The 24750-nt window shown below is 44.7% G+C and overlaps 1 protein-coding gene across 1 annotated transcript; it reads right to left on the bottom strand.

Moving 5' to 3' along the window:
* Window positions 1–518: 518 nt before the first annotated feature.
* On the bottom strand, window positions 519–23838 carry LOC136943235 (sodium-coupled neutral amino acid transporter 3-like). The gene is made up of 17 exons (XM_067236495.1): window positions 23707–23838; window positions 14067–14286; window positions 13532–13564; window positions 13221–13314; window positions 12937–13052; window positions 8803–8876; window positions 8427–8519; window positions 7797–7878; window positions 5831–5913; window positions 4535–4593; window positions 3949–4080; window positions 3325–3404; window positions 2811–2911; window positions 2060–2184; window positions 1674–1818; window positions 896–999; window positions 519–623 (listed from the first exon to the last, which is right to left on the bottom strand). The coding sequence occupies exons 2-17, from the start codon at window positions 14207–14209 to the stop codon at window positions 519–521; spliced, it is 1569 nt and encodes a 522-aa protein (XP_067092596.1). The 5' UTR covers window positions 14210–14286; window positions 23707–23838.
* Between the last annotated feature and the right edge of the window lie 912 nt (window positions 23839–24750).

Genomic DNA, 24750 nt, shown 5'->3' with positions numbered 1-24750 from the left:
CTGAGAACCACTGACCTAATTACATCAATAACTTAACACAGTAGACTAAAAACACCCATGTACTGTGCAATTCTCATCATGTCTTTCTTCAATTTTCGTTAAAGAATGCTACCAGGATACCAGGAATGTCTTAAATGTTTTTGTTCTGTTTATACTCCCAGTCCATACAGTGGTTAGTAGATCATACACGATGGCTATTTGGGGGTAGGGGAGGTATAGGAGAGGGTGGCATAGTCTCCAGTAGGCAACAATGAACTATCAACCTTTCTCAGAAAGTCTATTGGCTTGGACCTCCTCACACTGTTTGGCTGTGGTGGGTATGAATGTGTGTCATCTGAGTGGGAGTCCATCCAGAAGACTGAGCTCTCTCATTCGCCAGACACTGTGGTCGACACTTTCTATTGGAGCAGCTACTAAATCTTCTAATATTATTATCCGAAACAACAACAGAAAATATACATTTACATATCTAGATTTACATCAATACAAAAACAAATTCATACAGTAGACTGTGGAATTTAGTGACCCTTGGCTGCTTTACTGCTCCCTGACGTCCAATCAATGAGGATAAAGCTGAGGCTCATTACCATAAACAGGACACCTATTCCAGCAAAGCAGGCAGCCTGGGAACAAGAGAAAGGAAACAAGAGAAAGACAGACAAAGACAGGGTGAAGAGAAAATGGATATACATTGTGGCGCATGGTTGTAGATGCCCCCTCCCAAACCCCCCCTTAGTTTATTATCAATAACATTATAAACTATTATCCTTCTTAACATTATTAACTAACTAGACTAGCCTACCCTACATGTAAATATGATCTCCCAGAATGACAACGTAATGGGTGAGAACTTGGAATGGATAGAGTTAGAGGGTCGACCTGTTTAGTTCCTTACCATGATTTTGGGGGCTGAGCGCATGGGCTCCTCCTCTTTGGGTACGATGCGGATATAGAACACAGCAGGGAAGATGAAGATGAGGCAGGGGGCCGACGTGGCACCTGGGGGGGGACAGGGACAAACATGGAACACCAGCGCTCTCCAACACCAAACTGCCACACATTACTCATCACTAGATCATGTACAAATAATTGACTAGGTGTCAATCTATCTCAGTGGTTAATATGCCACCAAACTGTTATTAACACTAAGGGGAACATTATTGTCCAGATCATCCAGCCAAAGTAGGTGGCTGGATGCAGGTGGAAACAATGAGCTGGTAAAAAAAAAAAAAAGGTTTTAATATAAAAATTCTACCGCATAACTGTCACAAGACTAGTCTACAGTTTGTAGTATATAATACATTCCTGCGGTGTTTTAGCTTTGATGACTCAAAATCCTCCACAGTAAGTACAGCATTATAGCTGAGGGTTTAATGCATAGGGGATCAAAAGTGTGCAGTGACATAAAAGAGGCTAGGATCTGTAAGCTGTAAGAGCGCTGAGTTCACTGCGAAGGTGAACGAGTGCAAGCAGCCTCAAAGACACTTTTGTTTAAAATGTCAAATTCCGACACTAGTGAGGCTTATGGAGGATTAGGGTTCATTTGAGGTAATTTAACCAACAGTTACCGCAGTTATTAATACTACATTTACCACATTTATTTGACTAAAACATCACATTGGCAGTCACGAGAATAACAGTAGCCAGCTGTGTGGAGTGCAGTTCCAACCTACCAATGATGCCAAAGATGCCCAGGATGTTGGGGGCAAAGATGACTAGCAAGTTGATGCAGGTGAGTAGACAGACAGCGATAGCGATGTGGCGGGGCCAGTTGAACGTCTTGTTGGGGAACAGCATCTGCTGCAGGGCTCTCCTCACCTGAGGAACACACCAGGATGGCTTCAGTTACAGGACCTTTCTGTTACTGCTTTTCAAGCAACAGAGGTTTTCAACAGAGGACAGTTTAGATACACTGTTCTTGTCAACATATCAATATGTGTATATCATCATTTCAGTGAATATAATACTTTAAAAAAGTATACAAACGTATGACTAGTTGTATCCGTTCATACTGTGTGACCAAGTGTTAAGACCTGCCACCAAGAGGCAGCTGACTCACAGGGAAAAGCACAATGGGGACGGTAAGAGTGACGGCCGTGAGCACGGCCAGACGCACACACAAGATCAGGGTGTCGTAGGGGTCAATCCTGCTGTAGGTGTGAAGCAGCTCTGGCTCCACCTCACCTGTAGGGGGCAACAGAGGAGGTGGTTTGAGAAACCCTACAAATCCCACATCTCACCAGGAGCAGTCTGCTGTCTACAAACATTATGAATCAATAGCATTATTAATCACCATCATTAAAAAGCTATTAGGACATAGCGATAAGTTGCCCCTTTGCTGTTACAACCTAATCAGACCGTGTGGTACACCCAGTGATACTGACAACCACTAGGAGGAGTCGTTAGTCCACCTCCACCATGGATTGGTTTACGGTTAACTTCTCCAATGAGACAATAACCAAGCAACCTCATTGCGACCCACATTTACGTCTCCGTCCATGCAGATTACCTAACCCAAACAGTGACATGAGAAGAGGCTTTCCTACGTACTGTAAATGGCCTGAAGCTGGCATAAACAGAATACATGAGAAGGAGGAGAAGGAGAAGGCCAGAAGACGAAGAAGAGAGGGACAAGGAAAGAAGGATCAAGAGGAGACAGAGGGAGAGCGACCGAGAGAACAAACAAATAGAAACCGAGAGGGGGACAGAGACGGAGAGAGAAGGAGCAACAGAGTGACAGAAAGCGAGAGACAGAGAGACCTTCTCGATGACAGGTGGTGGAGGGGGGGGGGGGGGGGGGGGGGCCTCACCATAGAAGGTCAGGTATCCAAACAGAGCAGCCAGGAAGTACATGGTGTACATGACAGCAATGGAGATGTTGGACACATGCTGCATCTTTTTCTTGGTGGGGCTGAAATCAGAGAATATTGCGATGTGATGTCACATACGCCGGCACAAAGGCATACACACACATCACACATGCAGTCCAAGACAAGCCAAAACAACCACCAACAAAACACACACATTATTCTGCACATCATTAAATGCTAGCTTGTGCTTTGGGGCCAATCGTGTCATTACATTTATCCAGGGGTATAACATCCTAGTTTACAGCTGCACCCAAGTTTTTGTGGTTTAACACAGTGGTGATACCCCTTCGACTAACCATGCATCAAAGAATCTCTGCATGCCATGTGCAATGTAATGTGCATGTGAGTCGGCATATGATTGGCCAAGCCCAAAGCATACAGAATGACTTCCTGGTTCACAGGAAAGCAGCATCAGCAGCCTTGAACCCTGTGTGGGTAGGAATGGGGCACCTACTTGCGCAGTTCAGTGTAGATGGGCAGGACCTCAGGGTGGCACACGAAGGCAAACGCCAGGATGGGCACTGTGTAGGCCGTCTGAAAAAAGGACCCCACCCCCACAAATGTAACTATGGATACATTGGTGCCAACACTGGATGCTGTAGCACCAAGCTATCGTTTTATTGGCCCATTAGAGCCTGAGACACATCACAGAGAGCTAATTGTTTGTCTGTGATTAACTTGAGTCCGGCCAGTGGCCAGCTTTAGGCTGCTTAGGAATGCCTTCACGGTAAGCTGCTAAAGAGCCGGAGGGATTGCTCTGGGTAGGTTGGTCTGGCTAGTTGGAGGGACTGATCTGGTTAGCTTGGTGTGGCTAGCTGGAGCCTATAAATCTAACACTGATCTTAAATGGGGCCTAGTATGAAAATAATAGGATTTGATTAAGACCAGGGACTACTCATCACCTACCACTAATCATCCTGTGTATAACTGTGTTCATTGCCGGCATACAGTAAGCAGTATTACTTATTATTTAAATTGAGTGAGTGACATTGGGTGCTGGAGAAGCAGGGTGTGTGAGGGGTGTGTGATGGGTGTGTGTGAAGCGTGGGTCATATCATTGTATGAACTGTACTCTCACCTGAGGGTTGAGATTGACCATGCGAGGAACACAGGCAGGGTCATTCATATCCACAGCACTGATGTTATTGTTAGTGCTGTTATGGCTGTAGTCTGAAAATGGGCAGGGCACCTGGAACTTCTTATAGATTACCTGTGGATGAGAGAGAGAGAGAGAGAGAGAGAGAGAGAGAGAGAGAGAGAGAGAGAGAGAGAGAGAGAGAGAGAGAGAGAGAGAGAGAGAGAGAGAGAAATGTGGCTTGTTTGTTTGGACTGGGGGACAGCAGTGTGCAGCACGGATTAGTGCATGCAGAACCAAAACTAGGTCAGAGAAAAACACACACAGACCAACATAGTCTGAAACTGCAGGGGACAATAGAACTTGCTCATGGATATCTGTGGAACGTGAGGGGAATATTAATTAATTGTGTGTGTGTGTGTGTGTGTGTGTGTGTGTCCTGGGTGCTTTTGTGTGGAGTACTGAGCCTCTCTAATAGTAAGACTAATCTTGGCAACAACAACAAAATTCCCAGAGGATGCTAGACTCTACTAATAATGCTAAGGGTACAGTACACATCTGGGTGTGGGTGTGGGTGTGTTTGACGTACCGCAATGAGGAAGAAAACCATACAGCTGAGAGAAAAACCACTAGTGTATCCCAGGTACCCTGAAAACACAAAGGCGTCATCATCACACTACCTGTTCATCAGCTCACATACCACACTGACTGGATTGGGCTGGACATGACTGGACTAAGAACCTGAAGCTGAGGCTCATTAATGGGCCTTATTGACCTTTGAATGTTGTTCATAATAAAAGGTCAGGACCTCTCTCGTTCTCTCACTCTCTCTCTTACATTAAATCTTCTAAATCCTTCACTTTTTACTGTTTCTGAATCTTAGTTCTTGGTCCCTCTGTCTTTCTCTTATGTAATAGTGTAACGATCTGTTGTGCCACTACACTAGCCAAGCCTGAGGGCTTACATAAACCAGGGCGTCTTTTAGACACACTCGATGATGCCAAAGCACAGAGACACAGAAACACACTTGTACCAGTGCCAGTAGATCAAATTCCAAAAATAAGAGAGCTCTGAGGTTTTTTTCCCAAAAATGATGTACAACCAGATTGTGTCAGACAGTGATGTCTTATGTCTTCATAGGACTGCTGACAGGTGCATAATCACACACGGCTAACCGCAGCTATCAGCCTCGCAGCCTGTTCTGACACTGTGGGGGAGTCTTATCCACGTCACACACCGGAGGGAGTGAGGAGGGGAAAGGTTGGAGAGAGATGAAGAGGGGAGGAGAGGAGAGAGAAGGAGGAAGGTAACTAGCTGTTATAAATCCACTCCTTGCCAGCATTATAAGATTTACATTACATTTTAAAGCACATTTATTTATATTTTTTGGCAGAAGCATTCATCCAAAGCTATCAAGCAGTGCATATAGTTTTGTAAGCAAATAATTTAGGTCCAGAAGTGCACACTCGGATAGAGATTGACCCATATGATCTCACTGTCTTACAAAATGTCTTTTGAGTGGTTACTGCCAAGAACGGTACCACAGTCACCTTAACTACAATATTACATCATTGTGATAATAGGACAGTGCAACAAGACAGTGACACAGTCTTAAATACAACATGCAGAAAAAGCACTGCTAGCAGTCTGTATAGCTAAGTGTTGCTTAAGGTTTTTGGGACATTTCAGTTCACCAGATGATAATTTCCAAAGTAGGCTCTGAAACCACTCCAATGACAGTGATGAACTGTACTGATCAAAGTGAATGACTGGATGTGTCGGGTGAGAGAGGGCGAGAGAGGGTGAGAGAGGGTGAGAGAGGGTGAGAGAGGGTGAGAGAGAGTGAGAGAGGACGGGTACGTGTGTACAGAGCTGAAAGCCTCACCCAGCTGCTTCATCAGTGCCAGGGGCAGGATGACGGCGATGGACACCATGATCACCAGGTAGTTCCCATTCATGAACCACTCACTGGACAGAGAGAGGGAAAGAGAGAGAGAGAGCGAGAGAGAGAGAGAGAGAGAGAGAGAGAGAGAGAGAGAGAGAGAGAGAGAGAGAGAGAGAGAGAGAGAGAGAGAGAGAGAGAGAGAGAGAGAGAGAGAGAGAGAGAGAGAGAGAGAGAGAGAGCGAAAGATAAACGGTGAATGAGAAAGAAAGCCAGTCGTTTTCCAACATCACATCAGTTCAGGTGAATGGACATTTCTATCACATCCGCTGCATACTAGATTCTGTAGTAAAACACTCCTTCGAGATTGCAATCAGGTGATACCTATTGATCTATTCAGGGGGTTACCTGTTTTTAAACGTACTTAAGATTCCAACTCTATGTGTTTAGAAGGGAGGAAGAGAGAATCACAGAGTGAAAGAGTGGCATACAGAACATTGTGTGCTTGGCCAACACTGGCCCACAGTACCTATTCCCTGCACCATCTTCTAGAAATTCACTTGTCAATGGACATTTTGAGAGAACATAAAGTCAAGCCTTGCCCAGGTCTTACTGTCGTCTGTTGCACACTGGACACATACACACAGGACACAAGTCCTGAACAAAACCTTGGAATACTAACAAGCCACCCTGAACTGGAAGAAATGAGGAAGTAGGCCAACATACAGTGTGACACACTATAATCCCGTGTGTGGTTCTGTATGACCAAACAGGCTACAACACTCTCCTCCTGACAGTTGACGCAACAGGGGGCAACTAAATCTATGGGAGCTATTTCTGGAGCCAGACACAGGGGGTGATTAATGTCACCGATTTTCCAAGGTAGCAGACTGGAAGGGGCCTCAGCATCTGTATGCTGGGGGGGCACACACTCCTGGAGCCTAGAGAAGGGCTCCATCTATCTCTGCTGCTGTCAGCTGGCCCACTGGAGCTGACCTGGCCATCTGGCCCAGCGGCACACACACGTGCACACACACACACAGGTAGAGAACTGACCTTCACAACCTCACAGGACATACAAAGTATACCGCAGGCACACAGACACAAACCAGTTGACACACACATATAACACAAGCCGGGACGAATAAACTAATGGCAAAGAATACGACACATACACACACAGAGTGGATCACCACGAATAGAAGCTCACTGACAGCTGAACTGGTCCACACACATTCAAAGTCACACAGACATAGCCTTTGGTGTTCATCGATTGGGAAATGCTCTCGGTATACAGAGAGCACACACACGCACGCACACACACTCAAACAGACAGTTGTTCAGGCTGTAAAGATGAGACATGTCAGACACCTCAGGGACAGAGTTAGTTTCGCTCCCCATCATTCAGTAAACACACTGACAGCCTTCCATATAACACCAAGTGAAATGCTCTGGCACACACACCGATCAGCCGACATAGTTCTGCCCACAGAGAGACAGGGCTGTCCTTCTCCACCACGACTCAGTGTCCCTATCAGGCTCCTGCACAGGTGATCAAGGGGCCCAGGCTCCGGCCGGACAGGCTGACTTTGCTGTGATCTGGTGCCTCGATCTGGTCGCTCTGCTCAGTCATTCTGCCCCCTCCCCCCTCGCCAATTCTCATCCTCACAGCTGCTCTCAGGCAAGCTTCTTGACACACACACACACACAAGCACGTGTGCACACATGCATACACACTCTCTCAAACGGCAGACAGGCAGATGCCAGTTGACAGGATCTGAAAGGAGGTGTCTGGGCTACTTGAACACCCAAGAAGCAAAATCTCTGGAGGATTCCCAGACTAATATCCTCTGCACTCCAATACAAGTCTCTTTCTGACACATTCATTTTAGGTTGTGAGGGATTGTTATGCCAGTATGGTGAGCATCAGTTTATAGGTTGTAATGAGCAGTGGGACTATGTTACTCACCCTGAAGGCTTATCCACCCCCAGAAAAGCCTGGATGACCAGAGGGAACTCATACTTGACGATGTACAAGTAACTGGACATGGCTGTGAGGGAAAGACACAGGGTCTTTGGTTGGTTAATGTGAACACACATAAACATGCACAGGATAGTCCCAATCACACACAGGCACACACACAAAAACACACTGGAAATAACTCAAACACAAATTCCCACCAGACACGCGCTAATCCAGAGAACATCCCCACCGCCCAACCACAAGGGATTGTGGGTAGTTAAGAGAGATAATCATATTTTGAGTAAATCAGTATTTCCAAATATAACCCATACAACCCAAATACACACACTTCCACACACACATGCAGAAACACGCGCCTGCAGTAGTAGTATGCATGTCAGGTGGATAAATACTTTAGAAACCCATGAAAAAAGGGAGCAACAACACCTCTGCAGTCTGGACATCTCTGTATGTGGTGGTCATCAGCTTCACAGAGAACAATGTATATGCGTGCAAACATTTGTTTGTGTGTGTGTGTCTTTGTGCGCCAGTGCACACATGTTTAACTGTGGGTGACCCAGGCAGGGTCATGTAGGTGACAGCTAGGCGCTAGGTGAGATCTCTGTGTCCCCTCACCTCCGATGTTTTGCAGTGTGATGGCAATGCCGGCGGCCATCTTCCCTGGCGTCCCAAACGCTCTGTAGCCCAGCTGCTCATAAGCCCTGATACCTGAGGCGCGCACACACTACATTAGCATACTGATGAAATACTGCATGACAAATACATGAAAAACGATGTAAAGATAAAGGTTGTGGGAGGGGGGCTCAACTGGCTAACAATGTCCAACACACCACAGCTTGGAGTAGGGGTAGGAGATATGCTACTACAGCAACCATACAAGGATGATTAAGAGGTGATGCTAGAGGACAAGGCAGGCTCTTTTTGATGCTGCTGGTGAAATTCATGTTCTCCTTGACAGGGTCATTTCTCTCCAGAAGGACTACATACGCACCCACAATGCCAGAGGACTTGAGCAGTAGGTGAATGGAGTACGATGAGAGGCCTGCCACGGCTGTCAGGAGAATCCTGAGGGGGAGACCAGAGAAAAGAACATTAAACCTTCATCATCACCCTGTATTAGAGCCATTGTATTCCTCCTCATCATTATCAACATCCTCAATGTCCCCTTCATCCTCACTGACCTCTGTCATTAAATAACTTCCAAGAATCATTGCAACAGCTGGCCGCAGATGAAGCAATACATGTATACAGCTGTGTACAGCGGGAATTGGGGTCACAGGGTATACATACTCTGACTGAGCTACACTGTCTCATTGTTCTTTATGACTTCTGACACAAATATACCCATCTAAAAAAGAAAGAAAATACCACATAAATATCTTACGGTGAAATATTAATGTAGTGACCATAACCTATCGTTAAGTTATGGTAAAAATGATCTAAAAAGTATGTTCCCAGAGCAGAGACACTTGAGCTAGCACTGGTTTACTCAGAGCAAGTCACTGTCTATCTCTCTCTTTCTCTCTCCCTGTCTGTCTCTCTCCCTCTGTCTCTCTCCCTCTTGTTGCTCTTTTTTTCATTGCTCTTGGCAGTGTCACCCAAACTCTCTGGACTGGACGACAGACACGTCTTTCCCCTCAGCTTCAACTCCTGGTCTGCCCTTTCACATGGTGCTGTGTCTGGGTGTTGGACTGGGTCTGGGTGCTGGACTGGGTCTGGGTGCTGGACTGTGTCTGGGTCTGGGTGTTGGACTGGGTCTGGGTGTTGGACTGGGTCTGGGTCTGGGTGTTGGACTGGGTCTGGGTGCTGGACTGGGTCTGGGTGTTGGACTGGGTCTGGGTGTTGGACTGGGTGTTGGACTGGGTCTGGGTGCTGGACTGGGTCTGGGTCTGGGTGCTGGACTGGGTCTGGGTGTGGGTGTTGGCCTGGGTCTGGGTGTTGGACTGGGTCTGGGTGTTGGACTGGGTCTGGGTGCTGGACTGTGTCTGGGTGCTGGACTGGGTGCAGTAAGAATGTGCACTGGTGGCTGAAGTAGTGGGACAGACCTGCTGACAGACACACCACAAACACACTTTAACACACACACACACACAGCTCCACTCAGCTCTCCCCCGCTACATTCCTAACAGGGCCCAACTGAGCCCTCTGTGTCCAAGAAGACGGCAGACATACAGTAATATGATAAGATAGTGATCTTATATAAGGTATTTAATCTTTAAATACAAGTTCTGCGTTGCAGCATGTGGAAAAGTAAATGTGATGTATGTAAAATGTAGGAAAATCATGAAAGAAAAACGTGTTTTTGATCCTAGTTATTTCTCTAGCATCCTTCTGGATCCTTAATGGTGTGTCTTAACTTCGACTTACACGGTCAACCCTACTAGTAGACTTTCTGTTGGAGTACATCAGGGATACTGACACCTTCATAGAGCTTATGAACTTAGCTTACCAAGCATAGATTTACACTTTAACATGCAGTTAAGAGTTTAACACAGTCCACTTTGGCCTATTTTGCTCCAGGAACACACACACTAATCTCCTTTCACCCTTTACACCAGTCACTCTGGCCCTGTCCACTCAAGAGACACACATGGATAGTGATAGATGTGTGTGTGTGTGTGTGTGTGTGTGTGTTGTGAGTGCACATGTGTGCGTGGACTTCCTGGTGGCCCACAGTCAGTCTGCTCATCAGTGCTCAGTGGGTGCTGTGGAGGAGGTGTTTAAGCAGGTGACTGGGTCATGGAGAAAGACATACTCTGGCCAAGGGCATGCTGGGTCACTGTATGACACAATATGTGTGTGTGTGTGTGGCATGCATGTGTGTATGTGAATATGTGTGTGTGTATGCTGTGTGTGCTGTTATATAGGTCTACTGTCCCCTTGGGGAAGGAGTGTCTAAGATTCAGAATGACACAGAGCTCTGGCAGAGAGAAAAGGAAAATCCAGGAGGAGAGGCGAGTGGCACCCTGCAGCACATTGTGGGCTACCAACACGTGCTCTCTCTCTCTCTCTCTCTCTCTCTCTCTCTCTCTCTCTCTCATACCCTGTCTCTGTTCCTTTTCAGCAATGCAAATCAACATGGCTTCCTCAGAGACACATTTTTTGAGTCACACAGATTTTTATGTTATTTTAATATATGGCAGGAATTTATACATTAGTTCATAGCTCCTATACTAAGGACATAGTGTCATATGTACACACATGTACAGCTCTCCACTAACCCCTACACACAGTTCAGGTCCCTAGACACATACACAAACACACACACACTTGGGAAACCACATTCATACCACACAGCTCATAATAATAAACTTTCTCTCATTGAAAAACCTCAGGAATCCAAGCAAAGATCTTAAATACAGTCCCTTAATAATATTTTTGTTGGTCAGGTGTATTACTACATATTCCAGCCAGATTTGGCACTGGATTGCTGCCATAAAATATAAATTTACACAAACCTCAGACAAAGAGAACATTATGTTCTAGACTCTAAGCCACATGTCTGAGACCACCTGCCTTGCTATTGCAAAGACAATAGTATTACCACAGTTCAGAAGACGGTCTTACCCTTTGGTGCAGCTTTTGTATTGTAATCCAATCAAAGGTTGCTACAGTAGGTAAACAAATCCCCGGGGCTATTCGATTTTTCTAATAAAAGCAGCATTATGGTGGATTGTAACATAACATTGCACACACAACCCATGCTTACCACCTCACACAAAATCATGGCAGTGGTGGATGTGAGGTGTGAACAATAGTGGGAGACAAAAGACTAGCGTGGTGGTGAAGCCATCTGCCAGTGTTAAAGCTATGCTATATCTACATTTACATTTATTCATTTAGCAGACGCTTTTATCCAAAGCGACTTCCAAGAGAGATATCTGCCAGTGTTAAAGCTATGCTATATCTGCCAGTGTTAAAGCAATGCTATATCTGCCAGTGTTAAAGCTATGCTATATCTGCCAGTGTTAAAGCTATGCTATATCTGCCAGGGTTAAAGCTATGCTATATCTGCCAGGGTTAAAGCTATGCTATATCTGCCAGTGTTAAAGCTATGCTATATCTGCCAGGGTTAAAGCTATGCTATATCTGCCAGTGGTGGTGCTACCTACAGTATGTGTTATTGTTGGCACTATTCTATGTATTTGTCCATGTTAATGCAATGCTAGCTATTATTGGGGTAAGATTACCTAGGATGGACCTTAGCTGCGTCATGTCTTTGAGCTGACTGGTTCATCTGTTGTACTATAAATAAAGCTTATTCCACAGGGAAGGCCCAAATATGTGTTTTCGTGTGTCTTTAGTTAACTACTTGTATGAGCACTTGCCCTTTAACCTATATACCAATATTGGGGTAACGCTTCTGGAAAAACCCATGTTAATGCCCTCTTCCATCTGCAAACATGACAGAACACGTAAGCACAAAAGACTAATTTCCAACATTCATCAATCTAATTGCACTGCTTGAACACAACACCACAGTTACATTAGCATGCTAATTTGATCTCTACTATCATTTACAACTTCAATGGGCACAAGGCCCAATTAATCTCCATGAAAATATTTATAAAAATAAACATCACCTGTGTGTGTCTGTCTGTGTGTTTGAGTGTGTGTGTGTGTGTGTGTGTGTGTGTGTGTGTGTGTGTGAGAGAGAGAAAGAGAGAGAGAGAGAGAGAGAGAGAGAGAGAGAGAGAGAGAGAGAGAGAGAGAGAGAGAGAGAGAGAGAGAGAGAGAGGGAGGGAGAGAGAGAGAGAGAGAGACAGAGAGAGAGAGGTTGTGTGTTTAAAGCCAATGGAGTTTAAAGTGTGAGTATTAAATTAGGGACATTACAAAAAGGCTGCTGACTGTTAATTGTCTAATAATTATAGGGCTGCTATTTCTGTGTGAGGGTTGGAGGCTTTCAAATGAATGAACTGAATGTAAATTACTCAGGAAACAGCTGCAGCTCCAATTACAATGCTTGAGTAGGAATAAATTGACAATTGATTCATTTGAGTCATCGGCTTGAATTTGAACGATCAATCCATTTATCTGTTAAAGGCATACCTATCAGCCATTAATCCATCAATTTAATCTTCCACCCATCATCGCCATTCATCCAACAATCCCCATTTCTACTCACAGGAACAGGACTATCCCTGTGTTGGCCATTGCGTACGCCAATCCCAGAATTCCACTGCCCATGATTGCGTTGCCCAAGTTGAACACAGACATCCCGAAGGAGGTCTTCCCCTCAAACTAAATGAATTGAATAACAGATTTGAACAAACCTTTTGAACAAACTTGTTGTGAAGCAAAGATCATCAAAAAATAATAATCAACACACTATAAGGATATTAAAGAAATGAAGGAAACCCTAGTTGGACCTTTGTGACGGCCTATTGTGACGTGACAGAGTGAACATACGTCTGTGAAGCGTGGGGTCTTCTTGTCCTCCACGGCTGACAGGAACTCCTGACTCTCAGCCAGCGTGGCCTCAGCATCCTCCCCTCTCTGGGGGCTTAGAGGAGAGACAGAGCACCATCACAACAGAGCACCAAGGAACCATAGGCATCTGACATATCTCTGTTTCACATGACGCCTTCTGGTCTGAGAGGTATATGGTTTTTATTGCTTTAAAGACATGGAGCTTCTTGCATCAGTTATATACTAAATAAGAAAGAGAGTAGTTCCTTTGGATCAGAAGGTTACACAAGGGCCTATTCAATGCTACTTACGTGGCATTTTGGGCAGTATTGGGTACAATTTCCCTATTTGTGAAAGAGGTGATCCATCAGCCCACGAAAGCACAAAGAGAAACAACAAAGGGATCCTTGGTAAAACTGTGTGATTCAATTATCAGGAAGGAATTATCAGGAAGGAACCTCAACGATAAATACACAGATTATCTCTCTCTTTGAGTTTCACAACACAGTTTCTCATTTCTTGTTGCAAAGAGAGGTGACTTCATAGTAAGTAGGGCAGCAGGTCACAGACACTGATGTAAGGTACACATAATACACATTTACACTTCCTGCTTCGAAGAAGTGACATGACACCTCAGAGACTAGAGAGGATACAATCCTCGTAGCAGGCCAAAGCATCCAGAAACAAAGAGAGACTGAATGGTGTCGGCTGACACAGAGAAGTGGCTCAAAAGATACTCCCTCTGAGATGCCTTTCAAATACGTTTTCTAGGTTTTATAGAATGTTTACTGAAAATACAACAGAATACTTCAATACAGGGTAGACTAGATCTGAGTCTATACTTACTGCTGGGCTGTGTCCTCGGCCGGAGGTGTTTTGGAGGCTGTTGTGGTCTCCTCCCCAGGCTCATGGCCTTTACCGTTGGGTATAGGGTTCACCTCTGCTGGGGGAGGAGGGTCCATGGTCTCTGCTGCCTTCTCCTCGCTCATCTCCAGGTGTGTGTGTGTTAGACGTGTGGTGTTTAGCGTGTGCTGAGCAAGCTTCTCCTTTCTCTCCCTTCAGCAGTCTGCAAAGAAATAGATAGCGACAGATCGACTACGGTTGAAGGTTTTAGCATGGACAAGGATAGATTAGCGATACAGCAAATGAACTGCCGGCTCACTCTCCCATTGTGGCATCATCCTGTTTTCTATGAAACCCTGCGAGAAGTACAATGTGGGGGATGTACACACTATGGGGTTGTGTTTTTAACTGCACAGATACACCGGAATCTTCATCTAAAAAACTAAATCTCATGTAACTCAGCAAAAATAGTTTCTCATTGTATAACAATAGGTTGCCAGCACACGAGCCGTGATGAGAGGTAAAGCTCACAGCAGCTCTAATGAGGCTGTCTCTTCCCCACAAAGCCTCTGGGAAACGTGATTAAGTTCCAAAGCACTTTTGAAGAGGATCTGACATCACACACACACACTCACACACACATCACACGCATCCTTGATTGTAACATGGAACAGAAAAACACCAGCCGTGAACATTGAAGTCATAAAGTTGAACAACAACCTTTGTTGCCATGGAGGGAAGTATGCGTTATTGAGTTGTCAACTGACAGGTATTTTCTTCTTCTGCTTTGTCAGGGGAGAAAAGCCCACACTGGAGGGTGACACATCAGGCTTTGTGGGAACGGCTTGGGCCCCTCTCTTCTGGGCCCCTGTGTCCTGGGTTCCTGCAGAGGTGTCTAAGAAGACCTGCTGGTGTGTAGGGGACTTGAAAGACCCCTCTGACATGCATCTCCTGGTCTCTGTCTACTAAAGCTCCTTCTCTGGCTGCATTTGAAAGCAAGCAGCTCTAATGTCCTATTAGCTATGCAGCGTAAACAAGGGCAAGGGGCAGAGTGTGCGTGAGCAAATCGGTGTGTGAGTGTGTGTGTGTGACGTTTTGAATATGTAGTTAGAAGAGAAGGTCCATAGACTTTGGGACCTACAAGAAGAAATGAAAGGGGCAGCAGAACCAGCTATGACCAGCTTAGAACCAGTTCTGGCTCCTCTTTTGTGTCTGTTTTTTCAACTCGCTTACACACCACTTTTTTCTCGCATTTCCTGTTCAATTAGAAAGGGTTTAGCATAGCAGCAGTGCTCTGTAAGTCCTCCAATCCCCTTCACTGGCATCCTCCTGAACTGCCTGCTGCCTCCACTCTCCCTTCCCTACCCGCGCCTCCCCAGCCTGCCTTTTAAATGTACCTTTTTGTCGGAAATCATTTTAACATATCAAACGTGGAGGAGGCCAATGAACTCTGGGGTCTTTTCGTTACCGGCTCCACCAGCCCGGCCACGTTAGGGCACGGCAAGGCCTCTCCATGGCTCTGGCTAAAGCTGGGCAACGTGGCCAGGCAGCAAAGCACGGCACACAATGCCGCGTGTTGTGTGGTTCCCTGGGAACGGGCGGGAGAACAGTGGAACTATTGTGCCAGCCATCATTATATGGCCTGGGGCCCCTTTGGCTGCTGCTAGCCAGGCCACTCGAAAGGGCTGAAAAGGTAATTCATTGCGCCCTAATTGAAAAGATGCCACCTTGAATTCATTAGCTGCCAGCATTCCACATTCACGCACATGTGTGATAGGGACGCTGAGGACAGGACATCCTTGGGGGCAGTGACACTGACCCATGGCCTAACAGGTCTCTCTCCCTGTCACTCACACTACCTTCCAATCATTAAGAGACTGGCAGCATGTTCATAGTAAGAATGGAAATAGAAAACATTGTGATTGGTTGCCTTGCTACTTGGGCAGTACTTAGGGTGACCTCACTCGTTGGAGCTTCGAAAGAATTTTCCTGATTGGACAGAGTCACAGCTCCTACGTCTATTGTGTAAATCAACAAAAGCAACACGTGACTTAGTTTCACTCGCTGTGTGTGAAAAAAACAACACGGTGTGATCATGTGATCTGAAAGAGACGATTTTCGAATGAAAGTAGGCCAGTGTGGTGTCAACAGGGATAGTGATATCCAGATTTATAACCGAAGCTCCCTGCTAGGATACCGGATATTTCAAAGACCAATTCAACAACAGGCTCCCATCATGATACCTGAATACTCCACACTGAAAACGAATGTGAAGATGTTAGTTTTTATGAAAAGAGGCCCATTTAGGTCATGTCATTTCCTGAACAAACAGTATGTCATCACAGTATACCACAAGTGCAATTACATAACATCCTGTATAACTTTGAGATTTCTAAGAATAGTACGTAAATACCTAAACACAGGACAGGACAGAGTTGTTAGGTAAGCTTTCTCACCATATTTGAGGAGGTGCAGATGTGCGTCAGACTAATTACACTTCACCACAAGCGTTTCATTAAAATCTGCATGCTGTTACTTTTTAAAGGTCTGCCCATAAATAATAATAGATGAGGTTTGTTTACATGTGTGAGTGTGTGTGTGTGTCTGTATGTGTCTGAGAGAGCTGCTCTGACGTAGGCTGTTCTGACGTACAGACGTCATCCCATGAGGGGATAAATATCAGAGCCTGCTGTGTTTATTAGCACTGGCACAGAGAAGTGTCCCAGCTCGTCACATTCCTCCTCACTGACTACTGTGTTCTGAGTGTGTGTTTGTGAGTGTGTGTGTGTGTATGGGAGTGAGTGAGAAACACACAATGAGCTTGAGGTGATGAGGAGACTGAGGGTGTGTTTCTCTGAGTGTGTGTCAATGTGTGTCTGCTCTAGGTATAATATAACCAAAGTGCTCAGATGCTAAAATGCGAGGCCTGTTCCTTCTCTGGGTCTAATCTACATTCACACCACATTCACACTCACTTTCCTAATCCATACAGGGATTAGTCTCAATGGTTCACTTGAGAATTAATGGTTCTTAGGCAGAAATAGTTTAATTCGGTCTAAAAACAATAAATAAATACCCAACATCACAGCTAAAATAAAACAGTTTTATAACAGGTCTAACATCTGACATTCTTCTCTATCAAATGCAGAAAAGAGATTCACACCAGATTGAAAGATTACACACTTTTACAATTTCTCTAATGAGCAGCTAATAGACAGAGCTCTCGTTCTCTGTGACAGTATTTATGACGAGGCCGTTTGGAGGCTGGTCAGAGTCAGAAGGGTTTGTGACAGCCTGCCATCCAAGCAAACATCGGAACACATCAGATTAACGTAAAGCAGAGTCAGGCTGAGGGAGATCAGGACAAAGCTCATATGTGTCCCTCCACACACACACACACACACACACACACACACACACACACACACACAAAAAAGATAAAAATGGTATCATCAGGATGGCGAATTTCCTCTTTGTGTCAGAGACAGCAGACTGATGTGTTCAAGTGATGCACATGACAATGATGGTTGGCGCACCTGAGATAAGCACGCTCAGTACACATTTTGTGAACGCGCTAGTAAACATTGTAAAACCATCTGTCATTGGGGAGTTTTGATCCACACACACAATCGCACACACAAACACACAATACTGCAATTACCAGACATGGGGTGTTTAAATGTTTAATTGAATGTAATCTTCCAGACTACAGTATATTCAGTGGAAATTACTCCATTTGCTTTTCATGATGCAGAACAGAATGGTACCAGCTGCATCGTAGAGAACAGAAACCTGTATGCATTTTAACATTATGCATCCTGGGTGTTTCCTCAACTTAGAACCTTAATGATTCTAGACTTTTCAGGAGATAGACTCCTTTACAGTCTATCTTGTACTGCTGTGATGCCTAGTAGTTACCAAGTGTCTTTTTCTCATCATCCGCTACCCAGCACTCACCAGACTCCTTTGTTTACGATCCATCTCTCCTTTCCCTGTGTTTCTTCCTCTCTCCCTCTCACAGACTCCTACTTACTTTCTTCGATTTTCACTTTGAGACTCCTCTCCCCACTCAACACTCTGTCATATCACCTCTCTCATGTCCTCATTCCCAGCGACTAATCTTTTGCCATTTATTTTCTCCTCCGCTATCCTCCTCTTCCTCTTTCTACCCACACCTCTCCTCTGTTATATTGCGCCGTCTCTTGTCTTTCTCTCCACACCTCTCCTTTTACTTGGTATCGCTAACTCATCCTTTCTCTCTTTCTCTGTCTCGCCAATCTCTTTCCCCATTTCTCCGTGCTCTGGCTTGCATTTTAGAATGGGTTCCATGGCCAGAGATTTCCCGTGTGATTGGTCAGATGGGTGAATGGGAGATGAACTCACGGCTCTGAGAGATTTGTGTCAGTCTCTAAAATGCTCCTGGACCCTCTGTGTGATGAGGTGCTGTTGGGAGAGGTAGATTAAAGCACACCAGTCTCAACTCAACAACGCGTACAGTTTATAAAGTAATAACGTATGCTCGCTTGTGATGTTATGGTCGAGGATACGATTTTCAAATAGATGATTTTCTCATTTATCATGTATTTCATTAGCGATTATTCAAATGAGCAGGTTTGGCAAATAAGCACATTTGCAGATTTCCCTATAGTCTGGTAACTTAACCCTTGTGTTATCTTCGGGTCGTTCTGACCCATCAGTCATTGTGACCCACCGTCGTATTGCGACAACTTTACCGCATACAAAAACAAAGCGAAGCATTTTCTTTTAACCGTTGGGCTGTCTCAGACCCCCCACATTGCGAAGGTTAAAAGAAAATTATTTAACTATTATTAAATTATTGAACGTCATGCATCATGTTCAGTGTGCTTCTGTGTGCTGTTTAATGTACAGATATGGCTCTTCAATAGGGATGAGCGAGGTCAATAGGTGCCTTGTGATTCTGTATTCCTGGCATGCCCTGGTTTTGTCTAGTCTGGACTGGCTGTCACTGCCTTGCCTTGTGGGCTTAGGGTGTCGTCAGGATAAGGGGGTGGTCAGTTGTAGCATGGAGCCCGGAGAGAAGAGGGTGTTTGTATGGAGCATTCAATGGCAAGTCTGAGCTGGAGGGGGGGGGGGCTCCAGATTCATGATGACTCACACTGGAAATTGGATTTATTTATAGTCCGCCAGTCACGCATCACATCCTGTCACTCTGCCTCACATTCACACGCTCAACACCTCCCGAGTAGGAGGAGGAGACACATACAACTCAAGTCGTGATAGGACCAGAGACACGTAGGAGGCGGGCACACAGGAAACAAAAGACAGCTGAGACGTCTGTAGGGGGGACACAGTACAACAGGAGGATTTGAGCACACACACACGTAGTGAGAGGAACACCATCCCAGAGGTCAGGCAGCATTAACAGATGGTGGAGTCATAGCCAATATGATAAAGGCACAATAAGAAGGAAAAACATGTGGCTGGCCTACACACACACACACACACACACACACACAAACTGACATTTTCTAACTGAAAACAAAAGTCTGAGCCAAGATGTTTGTAGGTCAGATGTACATGAAAACAGGAGCATGGACAAGGACATGCAGGTCAGAATGGATTTAATCATGCCAACATTTCTACCCCTCCCTCCCTCTGTCCCTCTCTCTCCTTCCCCCTCTCTCTCCCTCTCTCTCTCTCTCTCTCTCTCTCTCTCTCTCTCTCTTTCTCTCTCTCTCTCTCTCTCTCTCTCTCTCTCTCTCTCTCTCTCTCTCTCCCTCCCTCCCTCCACTCTGCCTTCCCTTTTCCACCCCTTTAGTTCGTGAAAAGAGTCAAGCCAGCAACAGTGAGTGGGAAAGCGTTGCAACAACCCAAGATGCTCAGCATGGAAATAGCTCACTACTTATTATCTGCAACACAGTATCTGTTTTGCCTTCTGTTTCAAACTCTATATGCAAACATTCTCCTTTCTGTGACACTAATAAAATATTCCCAGGGACTCTGTGGAGTTTCATTAATGTATCAGGATGATCAATCAAACACAAACACTTGTTGTAAATGATGCTCTAAGCCCAAGATCACATGTGTGGATTACCGTCAAAGGACAGATTGAAGATTTCACTACCACCCCCAGTGACATGGTCGTTCTTTAAATCATTCTGCTCAATCGGTTGGAATACACAGACAAATAGATACACAGAAACACACAAACATTCAATGAGACGAATCTATGCAGCTGTCGCTTTAATCCTCACAGAGACTAGTCTGACTAAACCTAACACTTCATCACTCTACAAACCAAATCCTGTCTTACTGAGATGGTGCAACTCAGAAAAGTTTAGTTATCTTAACTCACTCCATAAAAAGTGGATACTCCCTGAACAGCTGGAAAATGGCAGTCCACTCCAACCAGCTCATTCTACACCAGACCGTGAATGGAAGAGAGGCTTCTATCTGTGTGAGGGTTAGCTTCCTCTCCTTCCAGAGCAGCAGCTGTAGTCTTCACTAGGGCTCCATCTGCAGAATGAGGCAGGCTTTCTGTGGCCAGGAAACATGGCATGAAGGAAAGCATTGACAAACAGGGAGACAGGGTCAAAAAGAACTCCATATGCAGGCTGGCTGGTTGGAATGTGGGCCTGTGTATGTGTCAGCATCCACAATTACAGTAGGATGAGGACCATTGTCAGCTAACAGGCCCCTGGTTGACTATGCTTGGCTGGCTCCCGCACCAGTCCGTACCAGCTCGCCAGCCTTATTTCTGTCATGTGGCCCCTTTAAACAAAGAGGCATCCTGAAACCTGGTGCTCCATCTCTCTCTCTCTCTCTCTCTAATTCTCTTTTTGCCTCCCCCTGTCTCTCTATCACATGGGAAGGAAAAGATCATCATGGGGCCAAACTCAGTCACCCAGCTGGAAATACAGTAACAGTACAACTCTCAGTGAGGCGCCTTGGTGGTGCACATGGCAGTGCTGTCTACAGAGCATCACATGCTAAATCCACTCAAATAAGAGCCGTGTGTGCAAGGGTCTGAATATTAATGGCATGGGTCATGCAGTCACTCAGCTCAGCTCCACTTGATTAAAATGTATTGCATGCTTACTTTTTCCAGAGATCTTCTCTGTGCTTTATCTTCGACTTTGCTCTTTTTTTTTTTTACTGACAATCACAAACCTTGATTTTGGGAACTGTGCCATTGCCCTACATATGAAAGAAAAGTAGTAATATTAGTACTGTTATATATTCATAATGTATTCTGTCGGTTATAGGCTGAATATAATGTCAATTCAGGAAGTCAACCCTGACCAATAGGAGAGCTGCAGTCAGACCTTTCCTCATCTTGCTTTTGCTCTTACAGGAAGACCATGGAGACAGCAACAGGGCTGAGGATGCTACAAGCCATGTCAATGGGCCACCTCTCCTCCCATGACACACTGATAATTTCTGTTAAAAAAAACGTGAACTTGTCTCCCTTCAAGAGACCTTTCAGCCAACACAAGATGCACAGACATGAAAATGAAGAAACGAGCGACCAGTCCAACTTGTGACAAACACGTGAGCTTGATTGGTGCACTGGTTTCACCATGATAAATACCAATTTTAGTTAATGAATTTACGGCTATAGAAAATAAATTATGTTGTTATTGAAAGTTTTTTATGTGCTTGCAATTTTTCAATCTGAATCACATAGCATATTTAGCTGAACGATTTTCACCAAGCTCTCAGCAGTCAAATGCAAGCAAAGTGTGTGTAGGAACTATGAGGCTCTGCCTAAGACTCAGGCATGCTCGGTCAGGCCAAAGAACCTTCAGAGGATACTCATAAAAACTACACTCATACCATGAAAATTGGCGAAGCTTTACCATCTATCCAAATCCCTCTTTTTGGATCCAGTACATTAACTTTATTACACAGATTACTGGTTAATTTCCCCCCCAAAATACGGATTTTGTATTTTTTATTGAGGAACATTTTTCGATTTCAAAAAACATCAGATTTCATTAAGTAGGATTTGTTCTAATGTGTCTTTGGATAACCAGACAAAGATGTTGTCCTGAAAAGGTTCTTATCATAGTAAACCTTTTCCTGAAGTTCTTACACTCAGTGTGCCCAGTGCTTGGGGATCATTCCATTTGACTCACATACTTTAAATTGCTTGCTTTCATAACTATCAAAAGGACTTGGTGGAGAAATGTTACCCATCATTTTGGCCCTCAGACATAGAAAAGTTTGGGAATGCAAGACGAGACAGTGGCTTATCTTCTCATAGTCTGTTAACTCCCTTGGTCTGAAGTCACTGCAGGGGAGCACATGTACTGTATATTGCATTCTGAGCCAATTAAATTCTCTTACTGTTGACCTCTGTGATTCCTGGTAAAACAATACCTGCGGGCAGTATAAGGGGGTATATTACAAATGTAAAAAATGCTTTGATCCAATCAAGTAGGAATGGATTGATTGAATCCTTGACTCACTTAGCAAGCCAACCCCCTGATAGAAGATGGTGCCTTACCATTGGTGTGTGTAGTATACCATTACAGTACTAATGGGATCTGAACACACTTTAAGGTGAGATCTGAAGACAGCTAAGCATGAAAGAGACGATGCCAGAGGCATTTATCATGGGCATGGTCAAATTCAAAATATGTTTCTCAAGAATGCACACTAACACATGCAAAAGCCTGCATTCGGACGGATGGATAAACACGCACAAACAAATGAGCACATGAGCAAAGACAACTCGCACTTTTGGTTAACACTTTGTCATCTGTTCAGAGCACGCGGCCGGCAGCGGCGGCAGCCTTAGTTCATTCAGAATGCAAGCAGTGGTCTGGGGAGGAGATGAAGGGAGAGCGAGAGACAGACAGAACACGGCGCAGCGACAGGCCAGCTCATTCAAATACAGCAGGAGAGCAGAGCAATCCTGACAGGTTGACAGCAGCTCTCGCTGTCTCACGATCCTGTCAAGTCCAGCAGACAGTCTCACCTGCGGCCCTCCCCACAAACAGCCCTCAAAATGGGCTTGGGCTCATGGAAGCCGACTGGCAGTATCATCAGTTTCAGGCTAAAATGAAGCAGAGATTGAATCCTCTTTCATAATACATTCCCCTCAATGACTTTTGTTTAAACCAACTGATAGAAGCCTACATTTTTATAAGAAATAATGTGGTTTCAAGTTATAGTATACAGTCAAAACAACTATTAACCCGATGACTGGAAGCTAATGACCTATTTTTCACGTGGAACATGGATAGATGTATCTGAAATATGGACCCTGAACTTCACCATCAATAGTATCTCGTAATTCCAGTAAAACGGTGTTACAGTAGACCACGACGCGACTAATGAGTTTTCAGCCACTGGTGTCAGCGCTCACAGTAGTCTACCGTTATTCTGTATATTGGTACAAATACGTGCAGCTACGACCTTAAATAAGAGCATGCCTACAGTAGCATCTCTCTAAAACTCCATACTCAGAAGCATTTTATAATAGTACCATTTTAATTGTCAACGTGCCTTCTATGATTTAAAAATAATCTAGTATTTTACAGCCTATAGCTTAAATGTCCTCGTCTAAAATAGGCTTTAGGCTACTACTAATGAACAGATAACCAAAATAAAAAAGCAAGAGCAGAAAAATTTATTCTGTAGTCGATATTCTTACCAGAGAGGAGAGAAGTGTGCTTTGGTGAACTCCAAATATCTCCACAGATATATTGACCTCCACGGCTTCTCAGTCTCGTTCGTCGTGTGGCTTCTCTTCTCTTAGTTACAGATATACATTTTCTGTGTGAACAGTGTTCCTTCTCAAATGTTGAATAAATGTCATGTGTTCGCCAGTAAATTGTCCTCATAATCTGTTGAAAAGTGGGATGTCGAGTGGGTTTAGGTTCCGCCTACTGCCTACTCCAATCAATTGATTCTATTGTGGAGTTCCAGAGCGCGCGGTGAGCGTTTTAGCACTCGCCTCTCACAGCGCAACTAAATATTATGCGCTCAGATAAACGTTATTTTTCTCTTGAATTGCTAAGGATTCTGGATTTTTATGAAAGGCAAGTCATAATATTTTTTTGCTTGGTTAACTAAAAGGATCATTTGGCTACTGATCTTGATCTCGACTCTTCAAGGTTTTTAGTCTCGTCCATTCTAATATCTGTTTCGACAAAGCAAGCTGCCATATGACTGCATGACTGACATTGACGCAAAGTGCCCTGTCAAAATAGAGTAAAATTACACCCAATGGTGGTCTCATTCTTCTCAAATATCGTATCCCATTTCATTGTCAAATTCACGGACATGGATTATTCCTGTTCGGGGCGGAATGATGCAGCCACATGCAATGACCTGCTTTGAAACCAAGCCAGTGATGCCGTGCAAAAAGGTACACGGACTCGCCTACACACCGTTTCTGAGTCATAGACTAAACTATTTATGAGACAGCCTGCGTTCTGATGTCACACTGCTCGAGGTATCGTTTCTCTTCTCGTTCTCACGTTCTACCTGCCCGCTCGTGATATACCTATCCAGTTTGCAGCCCTTGTAATTCACTCCCATTCCCACTAGCTTCATATTATTGCGTATTCGGGGTTCCATTTATACTACTATCGGAAAACCATACATTTTTCATTAGACACGTTGCTTTCAATGTTGCATTATCCGAACTATACCCCACTATAAACACCTGAAGCAAAAATATGACACGTTGCTT

This window comes from Osmerus mordax, chromosome 1, assembly GCF_038355195.1.
Source record: "Osmerus mordax isolate fOsmMor3 chromosome 1, fOsmMor3.pri, whole genome shotgun sequence".
NCBI classification, from domain to species: Eukaryota; Metazoa; Chordata; class Actinopteri; order Osmeriformes; family Osmeridae; genus Osmerus; species Osmerus mordax.
This window is presented reverse-complemented; position numbering and strand designations above follow the sequence as displayed.

Excerpts from the sequence above, each read along its gene's own strand:
- LOC136943235 (XM_067236495.1), bottom strand. The coding sequence starts at position 14,209 with ATGAGCGAGGAGAAGGCAGCAGAGACCATGGACCCTCCTCCCCCAGCA. Across the intron at positions 7,879-8,426 it reads CACACTGCAAAACATCGGAG|CCATGTCCAGTTACTTGTAC; the intron begins GTGAGGGGACAC and ends TTTCCCTCACAG. Across the intron at positions 4,081-4,534 it reads TGGTTTTCTTCCTCATTGCG|GTAATCTATAAGAAGTTCCA; the intron begins GTACGTCAAACA and ends TCTCATCCACAG.